Below are 14228 nucleotides of genomic sequence, written 5' to 3' on the forward strand. Positions count from 1 at the left end.
TGGGAGGCACCTGGCAGGACTGTGCACAGACAGCTTCTGGGCACTAAGTTGATCTCCTGGACTGCGGGGCCTGGGCTAGGTCTGGCCCATTTGCCCCACAGGTGGGGTAATTTCAAACCTGAGACTTAAGCACCACCCTGAGTCACACTTTGCCATCCTCAGGTGGGCGCAGTCGCTCATTCCCCTGGAAAGGGAGAGGTCCCTGAAATCCCCACAGGTAAGGGGGGAGGGTTGAAAAGTAGCGCCTGCGTGCACGGAATACCCCCAAGGCACAGACAGGGAATGCCCACCAGGGCCCTCTGCTGGTTGGGCATGCCGGCATGGGCAGGGGCTGCCGGTGTTTGTTTACCACATAGGGCAGATGGAGCCCAGTGATAAGAAGCCTGACCCAAAGATCCATCTGCCCTGCCAGGGGCTCCCCATGGAGCAGGCCTGGGCAGCTGCGAGCCCCCAATGGACACAGATTTAGCTGAACAAGCAGTAGACAAATTGCATCGTATTGTGACTTTGCTTTTGAGAGGTCTGGGGGTTGTGCTGACCCTGCTGCAGGGGTAAAGTCAAGGCTGTGATGCCCACCCCATCCCCTGCAACCTGGTTAGAGAGGTCCTGCCTCTCTAAATATGCAAAGTAGCTCATCACCCAGAACCATGCTGTGCTGCCAATCCCCTTACAAGAGGTGTCAATGGGTGTAAATCACCTAATATGGTGAGGTCTGATTGGTTAGACAATTCTATTACAGTATTTTATGATTGGTTAGTAAAATTACACTAAAATACTTGGTTAAGTTCTAGCTAATCTGGATTCAAGTTTCAGTATATAAGCTGGGCTCCAAGAAGAAGAGCAGCTGGGAAAAGGGGCAAGAGGAAACAAAGAAAGAAACAGCAAGGAGGAGGAGGAAATACCTGGAAGAGGAACTCACTTTCAAGACCCAGCCTAAGACCAGAACTGCCAGGACTCCTCTGCATGACTGTGACATGCAGCAACTAAGATCCAGAGAGAATGACCTTGCCTAGTCAATGGGGGAAGTCTGTCTGCCTGTATCGGGATTGGTGAGCATGACGCTGTGCTTAGCATGAATATTCTGCTTGCTTGGGAATTGTCAATAAATAGAAGATCAGGATATTACTGTGTGAGGCTCTCTCAGTGGCTAAAGATCCTGCCAACCAGCAGGAAGTTATGCCCTGAGCCCTAGGAATAGGGTTAGGGTGGATGTTTAAATGCACAGGGTTGCACCTTGACCCTGAGCCCTAGGAACTGGGTACAGTGTGGAAGGGATAGGAAATTTGTGTTGATAACAAATGTGGTGGAGAATGTGGGCAGCTTACGGTTGTTTGGACTAAACTGATCCAGCCTAATACAGTAATAGCTGAGAACTTGTGGCTTGTGTCCAAGGGTCACTGCCTGCTTGGCAGAATGTTCACCCTGAAGCAACAGGAGGAAAAGGAAGCCAAGCTGAGGGATCAGGGGGAGGGGGATGTTAGCTGAGGAGCCCCCTCTGCTTGCTAAATGGGTAGCAGAATGGGGTCCATGCCCATGGGGACAAGATTCATTCCAGGGGAGGGATGTCCTGGATTCTGCGTGTAAGGAGTGTGAAACCTTCTGCAAGTGCCTGGAACCAAAACCAAAGAAACAGGCTGTCAAAGCAGCAGCAGCCTGGGCATTGTGGAAAACGATCACCAATCTCTCCACCCTGGTGGCACTCTAGGAAAGACAACTGGAGAGTTACGCATTTGAGGTAGCTGTAGTTCAGGACACTCTGGCTCAGTATAAGGATAAGATAACAAGTCTTGTGGATAAGGGAGAAGCGGTGGATGTGGTATACCTAGACTTTAGTAAGGCATTTGATATGGTCTTGCATGATATTCTTATCAATAAACTAGGCAAATACAGCTTAGATGGGGCTACTATAAGGTGGGTGCATAACTGGCTGGATAACCGTACTCAGAGAGTAGTTATTAATGGTTCACAATCCTCCTGGAAAGGTATAACAAGTGGGGTTCCGCAGGGGTCTGTTCTGGGACAGGCTCTGTTCAATATTTTCATCAACAATGAAGATGTAAAGTAGTGGTGGAATAATTGTTTGCCATGTGCTATGATCAATGCAGACCCACAGGTACAAATGGACCCAATTGCTTACCAAAAAATCGAGGGTCCGTGGGCCCTGCCACTTACTCCAAGGAACAACAAATATTGTCTGGTAATTGGAGATCCCTTTCCAAAATCAGTGGAAGCCATCCCAGCAAAGACTAACACAGTTTTGACTAGAGCCAGGCAATTGTTTAATGCAAGGTTTAGCAGGTGGGGACTGCCAAAGGAAATTGATTCAGACCAAAGCCCACATTTCACTGGCTGGTAATGGAAACTCATACAGGGGTGAGAATTGAAGAGGGAGAAAGCACTAAGGTCCTTAATTGGAAACCTTATGCATGGGTAATAGAAGCTGTGTCACAGACCAATCAGAGGCAAGTGACAACATTCTGCAACATTTGCTGCAGCAGAATCCCAAGGGCCAACACATAGCGATGAGCCCCCATCCCAAAGCCAACGACAGTCGCTTCCTAGCCCTTCCACAGCTACAATGAGAGAGCCCCTGGCTGAAAGGCAAATGCTGTAAGACTCTGATGGCCAACACTTTGCCTCGCGGAGGGGTGGGGGGGAGTGGGGGGAGCAGGATTCAAGTGATCCCTGCCTTGGAAAATGGCTTATTTTATATTTTATATTTACATTTGATGGTGGCAGCGACTGATCGTCGTTCTCTTAGGTCTCAGGGAAACTGAGACCGGACAAGGTGGTCTCTGGGAGGTCCAGAGACAGGTTCTTATAGAGTCTATTCTGCAAGCCGGCCCCATATCTTCACTCCAAGTGCCAGGCTGGGTAATTGAGCCATGACGGCTGCTCTGTGCCTACGAGCCAGACCTGCCAGCTGCTTCCGGGTGCCACATGGAGCCAAAGCATTTCGGGATTCCGAACTGTAACTCCCCGGGAATACATTTGACCTGCATTAACCTTCTACATCGTCCCTCCTTCCCCACTAAACTCATCGCTCTTCACTCCATTCACTGCCCTACTGGCTGCCAGGGCTGCCCGTGCTGCAGGCTCCGGGGAACCAACTGCTCTGGGCCGGTGGCGGGATGCTGGGATGCGGAGAAAAGAACGGTTACTTACCTGTAACTGATGTTCTTCGAGATGTGTTGCTCATGTCCATTCGAAGTATGTGTGCGCGCCGTGTGCACCGCGTCTTTCGGAGCGTTTTCCCTAGCGGTACCCGTAGCGCCGGTGAGGTGCCCCCTAGAGTGGCGCCGCCATGGTGGGGCATAAGTACCCCTGCCGGCGCTGCCCCACCTCAGTTCCTTCTTGCCAGATATTCCGACAAAGGGGAAGTAGGGCGGGAGTCGAATGGACATGAGCAACACATCTCGAAGAACAACAGTCACAGGTAAGTAATCATTCTTTTCTTCTTCGAGTGGTTGCTCATGTCCATTCGAAGTAGGTGACTACCAAGCTAGCCCCATGGAGGAGGGGTCGGAACAGTCATATCACCAGAGTCATGAAAGAAGATGAACCATGAATAGATTTATTTGAACAAATAAACAGTGACAAGTCACCAACCCAGAACAAGATAACCAGATCTATATATTTACATATTTACACCACAGATTCAAGGACTGCAGAGCCCACCCTTACATCCTCCCTGGCCTGTTGAGGTAGCGCATAATGTGTTGTAAATGTGTGGAGGGAAGACCAGGTGGCTGCCCTGCAAATTTCTGTGATCGGTACTTGGGCACCAAAGGCTACTGAGGACACCTGCGCCCTGGTAGAATATGCCTTCACCCTGGGTGGGGTTTTACCAGCCAGTTGACAACACTCTGCTATACATTGCACCACCCATCTTGATAACCTTTGCATAGAAATAGGTGAACCTTTTCCCTTTCCCCCAAATGTATCAAACAACTGTTGGGATTTATGGAAGGGCTTGGTTTGGACGATATAAAAAGCCAGCGCTCGCTTGGCATCCAGGGAGTGTAGAACATGCTCCTTAGGGGATGCATGAGGTTTAGGGAAGAACACCGGTAAATAAATCTCCTGGGATAGGTGAAAAGGGGAAACCACCTTCGGGAGGAAGGTTGGATGAGGCCGTAGCCTCACATTATCACGTGAAAAAACAAGGAAGGGCGGCTCTATAGTCAGCGCCCTTAACTCTGATACCCTTCTAGCAGACATAATGGCTACTATGAAAGCAACCTTCAATGAAAGGTGCCTCAGTGGATAGGTAGCCAAAGGCTCGAAGGGAGGGGACATAAGCCTGTGGAGAACCAGGCTGAGGTTCCATTCAGGGTATGGAGCCCTCACCGAGGGGTACAGTTTCTCCAAACCCGTAAGAAACCTTTTAACCACCTGGTTAGAAAAAAGAGAGGCTCCTACCGTACCGACATGGAAGGCGGAGAGAGATGCCACATGAACTTTAATAGAAGTAATGACAGGCCAGAAGAACGGAGTTGAAAGAGATAGTCGAGAATAGCTGGAATAAGGGCCGAGGACGGCTGTACTCCTCTCCGGGACGCCCAAGACAAGAAGCGCCGCCACTTGGCAGCATACGACCGTCTAGTAGAGGGCTTCCTGTTGCTAAGGAGCACCATCTGTACCTGTCGGGAACATTCCCTTTCTGGTTGGTTCAACCATGGATAAACCAGGCCGTCAGGTGGAGAGACCGAAGATCCGGGTGAACCATTATTCCTCCGTCCCAAGGTTGGGTTAGCAGGTCCCAAACTGGAGGGAGTGCTATGGGGTCTTGGGTCAGCATGTCCACCAGGATGGGGAACCAGAACTGTCTGGGCCACCTGGGGGCTATGAGGATGATCGAGGACCTGAAGGTTCTCGCTCTGGTCAACACCCTGGAAATTAGTGGGAATGGGGGAAAAGCATAGTGGACGCCTTTTGGCCACGTGGTCGTTAGGGCGTCTCCCTTGGAAAATTTCCCCAGACCTAGCAGGGAACAGTAGTTCCTGCATTTCGTATTGTGTGCCGAAGCAAACAGGTCTAGGTGGGGATAGCCCCACCTGTGGAAAACCTGGCTGAGGACAGAGTCCTTGAGCGACCACTCATGGGCTCCAAAGGATCTGCTCAGTGTGTCTGCAAGTAGGTTCTTACACCTGGGGAGGTACTCCGCCTGAGGCGTGATGTCATGCGTGACACATAGATGCCATAGAAGCAGGGCTTCCTTGCACAGAGGTAGTGAATGTGCCCCACCCTGCTTGTTGAGGTAGAAAACCTCTGCAGTGTTGTCCATACGTACCAGGATGGAGCGGTGGGAGAGCCTCGGCAGGAATGCTTCGCAGGCCTTCCTCACCGCTCGCAGTTCCCGGACGTTGATGTGCAGGGACCGTTCGGAAGGGGACCAGAGGCCCTGAGTTCTGTGGCACCCGAGGTGTGCACCCCATCCTAGGTCGGATGCATCAGTGACCAGAGTCAGCGAGGGGGGAGGGGCGTTGAAGGGAACCCCGCTGCGCACCACGGATTCCTGGGTCCACCAGAGTAGGGAGTCCAGAATGTCCGGGGGCACTGTGACTATGGAGTCCCATAGGCCCTTGGACTGGCAGAAGGCCTTCGCCAACCATGCCTGCAGAGGTCTCATCCTCATCTTGGCATGTCGCACTATATAAGTGCAAGCCGCCATATGGCCCAGCAGCCTGGAGCAGAGGAGTCATGATGGGGGACCAGATTAGTTCCGAGATCAGCTCCACTATGGAGAAGAACCTGCTGTGGGGCAGAAACGCTCTTGCCACCTTCGCATCGAGGAGGGCTCCCACAAATTCTATGCTCTGGGATGGGGTCAGGGATGACTTTTCGACATTTATCAAGAGCCCTAACCTTAAGAAGAGAGCTCTTATGAGTGATACGTGAGCTTCTACCTGCTCGTACGAGCGACCTCGGATTAACCAGTCATCGAGATACGGGAACACATGTACCCCTCGATTGCGCAGAAAAGCGGCAACCACAGCCATACATTTTGTGAATACCCTTGGCACAGTACATAACCCAAAGGGAAGTACCGTAAACTGAAAATGGTGATGGCCCACCATAAACTGGAGGAACCTCCTGTGACCGGGCCTGATAGCCACATGGAAATAGGCGTCCTTTAGATCGAGAGTCACGTACCAGTCGCCCAGTTGTAGCACTGGGATGACCGAGGCTAAAGTCACCATTCTGAACTTGTGTTTTACCACCACCTTGTTTAAGAACCGAAGGTCCAGGATAGGACGGACTCCCCCTTTTGGTTTTGGGACAACAAAATAATGGGAGTAAAACCCCTTGCCCCGCAGGTGCGGGGGAACCCTTTCTATTGCCCCTTTTTTGAGGAGTTCCCCTACTTCCTGAAACAGGATGTGTTCATGAGGGGTGTCCCTTATTAGGGACAGGGTAGGGGGTTTTGAAGGCGGTGGGCCCAGGAACGGGATAGAATAGCCCGAATGTACAATGTTCAGGACCCAGGCATCTGATGTTATTTGGGCCCATGCCTGGGCAAAATGGGAAAGCCGGGCCCCAAACGGGGGACTAGGGTGGCAGACTGGTCCAAGACTCTCTAGCGCCATGTCAAAATTGAGGCTTGCCCTGATTGGGAGGGCCGTGAGGGCCTGCCCTCTGCGGATCTGACCTGGGATGACGACGTCGACCCCTAGGCCCTTGAGGGTGCGCAGTCGCCCTGGGACCTCCACAGGAGGCCTGGGAGCGGCGCCTCCAGAAGTCCCCACGGGGGATCTGGGGCTGCGCTCTACCCTGTTGCCTAAACGGCAGTTGTCGCCGCTGCGTGGCTGGCGTATGTATGCCTAAGGACTTCAGGGTTGACCTAGTGTCCTTTAGGGTATGGAGCCTGGAATCTGTGTGCTCCGAGAACAAGGCCTTCCCTTCAAAGGGCAAGTCCTGGATAGTATGCTGGACATCCGCGGGGATCCCCAAGACGTGGAGCCACGCTCCACGGCGCATAACGACACCCATCGCCATGGTGCGGGCTGCCGAGTCCACGGTGTCCAAAGCCGCTTGGAGGGCAGTTCGTGTGATGACTTTACCCTCAGAAGCCATAGCTGCAAACTCCTGGCGGTCCTCCATCGGGAGTCGGTCTTTAAATTTTTCGACCGCCTGCCAGGTGTTGAAAGCATATCTGCTCAGCATCGCCTGTTGGTTAGTGATACGGAGCTGTAGAGCACCCGTAGCGTATACCTTGAGGCCCAACAAGTCCAGCTTCTTAGGTTCCCTTGCCTTCGGTGAAGGCCCGGGCTGGGGAAGCCTTTCTTTTTGGGCCGCGGCTTGCATGACCAATGATCCCGGGATGGGTTGTGAGTAAAGAAAGTCATGACCTGACTGCGGGATGAAATAACGCCTTTCCACCCCTTTTTGGGTAGGAGTCAGAGTTGCTGGCGTTTGCCACAGGGCATTAGTAATTTTTGAAACCGTTTTGTTGAGCGGTAGAGCGAACCGCGCAGGCGTGTCCTCAGTGAGGATGTCTACCATCGGGTCGGTATCCTCAATTATGGGCTCAACCGGAACAGTCAGGTTGGAAGCCATGTGCCTCAGGAGGTCCTGATGTGCTCTGGAATCCATTGATGGTAGCCCGGGTGCTGGGTCTGCCAGTGTCTCATTGGGGGAGGACGACGACGACGACTCCTGGACCAACAGGGGAGCCGTCGCGGACAACTGCGGAGCCGGTTGGGCGGCCTGAGCTTCTGGAGGGGCTGTCTCCAGCACTGGTGGTTGCGGTGCCGCAGGGTCTTGTTGTGGCACTCGAAGGAGGGAGGGGGGCACCTTAGACAGGGACGCAGAGGGACGGGAATGGTGCCCTGAAGCCTCCGACCCCATAGATGGTGGTGGTTGTCCCTGCCACTGATGATAGGCCCAGGGAGTCCAAAAAGGCCATTGCGGATGAGGGGGCCCCATCTGCTGGTTGTGGTTCCTTCGGTGCCTAAATCTGGATCTGTGCGTCGAAGAAGCTCCCGAAGACCCTGATCGCACCGACACCACGTCCGAGTCCGAGGAGTAGTCGGATTCCCGGCAAGGGGGAGCCAACAAGGAGTGCGGCACAAACTTGGCCATCAACTCCGGTTTGCCCGCATGCGCACGGCGAGCACGTGCCATCTGCGGTGCCAGGGGACCCAGACCCGGTGCGGTGAACTCTGATGGCGCAGACAGCTGTGGTACCGGGGTGCCCAGGCCCGGTGCCGGTTGCCCCATAAGTAACTGCGGCACCGGGGTACCCAAGCCCGGTGCCTTTTGCGGCACCGAGGTGTTCAGGCTCAGTGCCGTGTGCGCCATTTGTGGCACTGGGATGCCTAGGCCCGGTGTTGGTTGCGTCGCCAGTAGCTGTGGTACCGAGGTGCTCAGGCTCGGTGCCGGTTGCAATGCCTGGAGTAGTGGAACCAGGGTGACCAGGTCTGTTACCGGGAGCGCCGTGTACAGTTGTGGCGCCGGGGTGCTCAGGCCCAGTGCTGTTTGTGCCGCCTGAAGCTGCAGCACTGGGGTGCCCAGGCCCGGTGCTGGTTGCGTCGACTGTAGCTGCGGCAACGGGGTGCCCAGGCCCGGTGCCGGTTGTGCCGACTGTAGCTGCGGCACCGGGGTGCTCAGGCCCAGTGTAGTTTGTGTGGCCAGCAGGTATGGCACCGAGGTGCTCAGGCTTGATGTCGACTGAGTCGTGCCCGACTGGAACGGTGCCGGGGTACCCAGGCCCGGTACCGGGGTAGACCTCTGGGCCGATGCTGGTGCCGATGACGGCATGGAGACGGACGTCGACTCTTGGGAGGCCAGATAGCCCTGGGAGTATGGCATCGGTACGGCCAAGCGGGGCTCTGGCAACTTGGAGAGCAACGACCTGCCATGGCTCGAAGCTCCCTGGAAATGACGACCCGGTGTCGTGAAGGGGCCCGTAGTAGTAGTGGGAGCCGAACCCAACGGGGTTGGTCCCGATGCATACGCCACTGTAGCATGCCGACCCTGGTCATGCAAGGGTGACGGCGGTGCCCTTCGGGCTTGCCCCGTGGGCGACCTTGACGCGTCCGAGTCAACCGACGATGGCGGGGAGGTCGTAAGGCTGATTAGGTCCTGCGCCGCTTCAAAGGTGTCCGGCGTAGACGGACGATGACAGGGCAGGCGGCCAGGGCTCGCTAGACTCCCTCGGTGCCGACGGTAAGCCAGAGGGGAGGTGCATACCGGTGAACTGCCGGTGCAGTGTCCAGTCGACGTCGGCTTCTTGGACGGGGACCCGCCCCGGGACTTCTTCACCCTCTTAGAAGGTGGAGAGTGAGACCGGTGCCGGGATCTTGACGCTGACGTCCGGTGCCGGTGTACGGCCTCGCACGTGGAGGCCGGTGTGCTGTGCACCGCAGGCTGGTCCGGCGGTGCTGGTTGAAGCGCTGTCTCCATGAGGAGAAGCTTCAAGCGGGAAACTCTGTCTTTTCTCGTACGAGGCTTGAAAGACTTGCAGATTTTGCAGGCAATTGCCAAATGAGCCTCACCCAGACACTTAAGGCAGCTGTCGTGTGGGTCACCCCTGGGCATAAACTTCCCGCAGTCAGCGCACGTTTTGAAGCCTTGCAGCCCTGGCATTCCTTACCCCCAAGGGGGGGGAAGGAACAAAAAACAAAAAACCTAATTATCTAACTATACAACTATTTACAAAGTGAGAAACGGGAACCATTAACCTATCTAAGCCTAACAGCTATAGAGAGAGAGAGATGCTCCAACGACCAACACGGTGGTAAGAAGGAACTGAGGTGGGGCAGCGCCGGCAGGGGTACTTATGCCCCGCCACGGCGGCACCACTCCAGGGGGCGCCCCGCCGGCGCTACGGGTACTGCTAGGGAAAACGCTCCAGAAGACCTGGTGCACGCGGCGCGCACACCTACTTCGAATGGACATGAGCAACCACTCGAAGAAGAACTGATGTGCTGGGAGTTTTGGCTGCGGGGCCATTCTCACTAAGTTCTGTCAATCGAGAGACTCAGGGGCAGCCAGTGACTCTGAGGTGAGACTGGGATTGTGACCATGGGGTGCACAGTTGTTACTGACGTGGGGAAGTCAAACTCTAGGACCCCCCACCCGCGTGTGTCTGACAGTTTCCCTGAGACCGGCGCTCCCAGCCGTGAGCCTCTCCAGACAGCCTGATGGGTGAGCAACGTGGAACAGCTTCAGCAGAGCAACAGAGAAGCCCCTGTAGTTCCCAAAGCACAACCCACAAATAGGAGACTGCCAACGGCCATGGAGTCTGCTGTAGGGACAGCTCATAGCCTGCAGTGGCCGTGGATTCCCAGCCAACCCTCTGCACTATAGAAGGTTGGCGAGGGGTTGTTGTTGTTGTTGCTGAAATGACTGAAAAACACAAAGAAACCTGCTTAAAACCCTTCCCCAGAGACTTACCTGCCTGGTGCTTTTCCATCTCTGACAGCATTTTGTCGGCCTGGAGAATGGAGGCTGCTTCTGTCTTCTTGCTGTCCATGAACTGCTGCAGCACCTGCTCCGCCTGGGGACGAGGGGGCAGGTCAGTCTCTGCACTCAAGGCTGCGCTGGGTGCGAGGGGCACAAGGTGCTGATCTCTGGGTGGGGGGCACTAGCAGGGGGAGAATTGCCCGACAAGAACTCAGCCTCTCGGCAGAGCAAATCGCCCCCGAGACGCGGCCGGGAGCTGGAAATCCGTGAAGGGAGGCTGCTGAGTGACCCGCAGAAAGCCCCTCCAGCCGGGGGTGTGAACAGGGGCTGAAGGAAGAGGGTTCATGTGTGTGTGTGTGTGCCGGGGGGGGGGGGGGAATGAGCACTGGAGACAAGGCAGAGTGGTGTGAGGAGGGGCTGAGGGCAGAGGGTTTGGGTGAGTGTGGGGGGTGCAGGAATCAGGGGAAGGGACTGAGGGTGTGGGGGGCTCAGGGGAGGGGGCTGAGGGTGCAGGAGGTACAGGACTTAGGACTGGGGAGTGTGAGGAGCAACTCAGGGGTGAGGATTGATATGTGTAGGCGGCAGTGGTTTGGGCTGGGAGGAGGGGTGAGGGAGGGGTTTGGGTCAGTGTGAATGGGTGCAGGAGTCAGGGCAGGGGCCAGGGAGGGGGGGGAGTTGCAGGAGTCAGGACAGGGACTGGGGATGTGGGGGGCTCAGGGAAGGGCAGAGTGGGCGAGAGATGCAGGAGTAAGGAGCATTGGGGAGTGTGAGGAGAAGCTGAGGGCAGGGGTCCAGGGTGTGGTGACTGTGTGGGGGTCAACAGGGCCATTTAGGGAGAGAAGGAAGCAGGGAGGGAGGGGTTAGGGATAGCTGATTGATATTCCTGTCACTGTCAGAGAGCAAGACGGGTGGTGTGGGTCACTCACTGCCCTGAGACTTTGTCAGCCATGAGAAGGTTCTGTGCTGTCCTCTCAGTCCCAGTCCCGCCTCCTGCAGCTCAGTGCCCCAGCACCGGACCAGGGTGCAGCCCCTCACCCTCACCGCCGGCTTCAACTACTGTGTCTGGTGCTGAGCTGGGCTAACTGGCCTGTAATAGCCAGGATCCCCCAGGAGCCTTTTCTCCAGACGGCATCACCTGCTCCCCACATGCTCCCCGCCTGTGAGCTGGGACAGAGCCTGGGCTAAGGGACCTTCCCCCTCAGTAGCTGTAGAGCTTTGTAGCTGGTCCCTTGAGAACTCTGCTCCCCTCCATCCTCTGAGCAATGGGTCAGTCTGGGCTCTTGTTCCCCCCTCCATCCTGTGATCATTGATTGGGTCAGTCCCGAGTTCTCCTAGCTCTCATGGCTTATTACTAGGACCATCCTGAGAAGTTTGGTGCCGTGTTCAGTCCCCCAAGGGGGCTCTGTGGGGAGGGGCAACCCCTCCACATGGGCGGTGGACCCGCTGCAGAGGGGATGGCAGTCAGGGCCGTGGGGGCAGGAGCTGAGGGGTCAGGACCAACCTCCTCACTACCCCAGTGGTGGCAGGATTGAAGAGACCTGGGTCCAGCTGCAGTAAGACGAAGGCCTAAAACACAAGCCAATGCAGCACAGGCCTGATCTGAGGTCTGAGGCCCAGCTGACAATGAACAAAACACGTCGAACATAAAGCAAAGCTAAGCTGTGAGCAAAAGCAGACCCCTGCTCACAGACCTTGGCATGAAGAGGGTGAGACTAATTGATATTAGGTATAGGGTGAGACTAACTGATAACTGGGATTTAGCAGGAGTTGTAAACACACAGCTCAGAGAAAAAGCCAATGGGACCCACTTCCCACAGATACCAACTCGTGGTCAGGAAAAGGGTCTAAGATAAGCAGTTGATGGATGTCTGCTGCCCACAGACACCGACTCCGCGTTGAGAGAAGGTTGATACCTGATGGATGGAGATGGTCTATTGAGATCCCGAGGCACAAGGTGATTAGTGGTAACCTGGTAACCTCAGAGGGTGGCAACCACATAGGTCAGCAGTGATGTGTTCGTACCTGTATATAGGGTGGTGTCTTGGGGTACAGTCTCTGAACGGCCTAGGGGGGCAATGGAAGTGTTCCATTGTTTTGAGCCATTTCATTGTTACAGGGTACATATGCACAGTGGTTCAGTAGTGTCTATTGACAGCTAGGAATGTGCTTAATAATAAACCTGGCCTGACACCTTCCATCCTGATCTGATCTGTGCTCTTTGGGGGCTCTCTTGGGGTCTGCTGTGAAGTGCACAAGTCGCCATGGCCCACATCCCTGAGCTCACATGCAAGCAGCCTTCTGGTTATCATCACAGACAGAGTCAGAGATGCTGAGGACATCGCGACAGTAAATCCAGGACCCTGCTACCTGGCAGCGTTGCTGACCAGCTGCCTGAATAACAAAACCAACCTGCTCTGTCCCCCGGCTCGCAGCTGCATTGCTTGGGAGAGGGAGCTGAGGGGAGAAGTGTCAGTGCTGGTGGGAAATGGAGCGAGGCAGCTGGAAGCTGGGGGAGTAGATCCGGTGCCATCCCACATGCAGCACAAAGCTGCCTCAGACACTAAAGAATTTGGGGGAATGTGGTGCGACATTGGGGGCGGGGGCAGTGCATTGCATGGCTCATGCCTCAGCCTGCTGGGCTTCCAGGAGTTGTCTGACTTTCATAACTGTTGCTGCCAGCCCAGGGCACCGGGGCTGTGAATGGCCGAGCCCAGAGGTACTGGGGATATGAATGGCCAAGCCCAGGGGCACTAGGGATGTGAATTCCTGGGCCCAGAGGTTCCGGACTGCCTCTGGGCCGTGTGACTGTTGGGATTACAAGTGTTATTCTTTTTATAATTGTATTTTAGGTTTAGTAATGGAGCCATGTAAGGATATATTTTCTTGTCTTAAAGTGTAGTGAGTTTAGCAAGTAAAGAGACAGAGTTCTGGAATTGTGTCTATGTTAATGAGATTAGAAATATTGAAGGCCCAGGCCTTCCATGTGAATGGTTTTGCTTGTGCTTGATATAAGACAGTACTGTTTACCTTTGAAGGTTTCTGTGAAAGACTGTTTGTGTGAATGAGAAATGTATCATCATAAAGATAAAGGAACAAAGGCTGCCGTTAGATCCAGGAAGCCAAGAAAGGAGGAGGCAATGCAGGTGAAGGCAGACTGTGAAAGACAGACTACGTAGAGACACATCGGCGTCAGAGGAACCATCGGTGCATGCCCATGGTCAAGGACTGATCAGATTGGCAGATTGATGACTCTAAAGTGGAGCGAGCATCCTTAAAAGACAATTGATTCCAGGATGAGCCTTTTGAGACGTGTTTGGAATGTCAACATCAGAAGATAACAGTAACCGGTCACAGACTGACACAGTGAAATCCATAGAGGAGGGGATTATAAAAGCAGGGTGCCTTGCTATGGGACTTTGGGTTCATCTTGGCACCAACTCCAGGAGCATCGGATCCTGACTGACAAAAGGCCCGGCTCCCCTCTGTGATGGATCTGGCTGGCCACTAGATTGATCCAGACTCTGGACTGGTAACTATGACATCGTCTGGCGGGAGTGTGTGTGTGTGAGTGACTGAAAGGCACATGCTACTGTTGTTCTCTCAATTAAAGCAGCGTATTGCCTTTTCCCATAGAAAAGATCTCCTGGGCTTCCTTTACACATAACATGAGCTGGGAGCCAGAGTCAGCACAGCAGCCCTTCTCCATAGGGAACTGCAGCAAAGGAACTCATTCCCCCTCCCTGACATGGTCAGTGGTGCCCTGGTCCAAGACGTCTCAGGATCACCAGGTTCCTCAGTGCAGGCTGCCCCCTGATGCT

At 54.6% G+C, this 14228-nt stretch overlaps 1 protein-coding gene across 1 annotated transcript in view; it reads right to left on the bottom strand.

Moving 5' to 3' along the window:
* Positions 1 to 14228, bottom strand: part of LOC142819584 (guanylate-binding protein 3-like) — a 72288-nt gene that overhangs the window by 20176 nt on the left and 37884 nt on the right. Inside the window, exon 7 of the mRNA XM_075907690.1 lies at positions 10402 to 10504. Coding sequence (XP_075763805.1) covers positions 10402 to 10504 — 103 coding nt within the window. The remainder of the gene's footprint in view (positions 1 to 10401; positions 10505 to 14228) is intronic.

This window comes from Pelodiscus sinensis, chromosome 24 (assembly GCF_049634645.1).
Source record: "Pelodiscus sinensis isolate JC-2024 chromosome 24, ASM4963464v1, whole genome shotgun sequence".
NCBI lineage: Eukaryota > Metazoa > Chordata > Testudines > Trionychidae > Pelodiscus > Pelodiscus sinensis.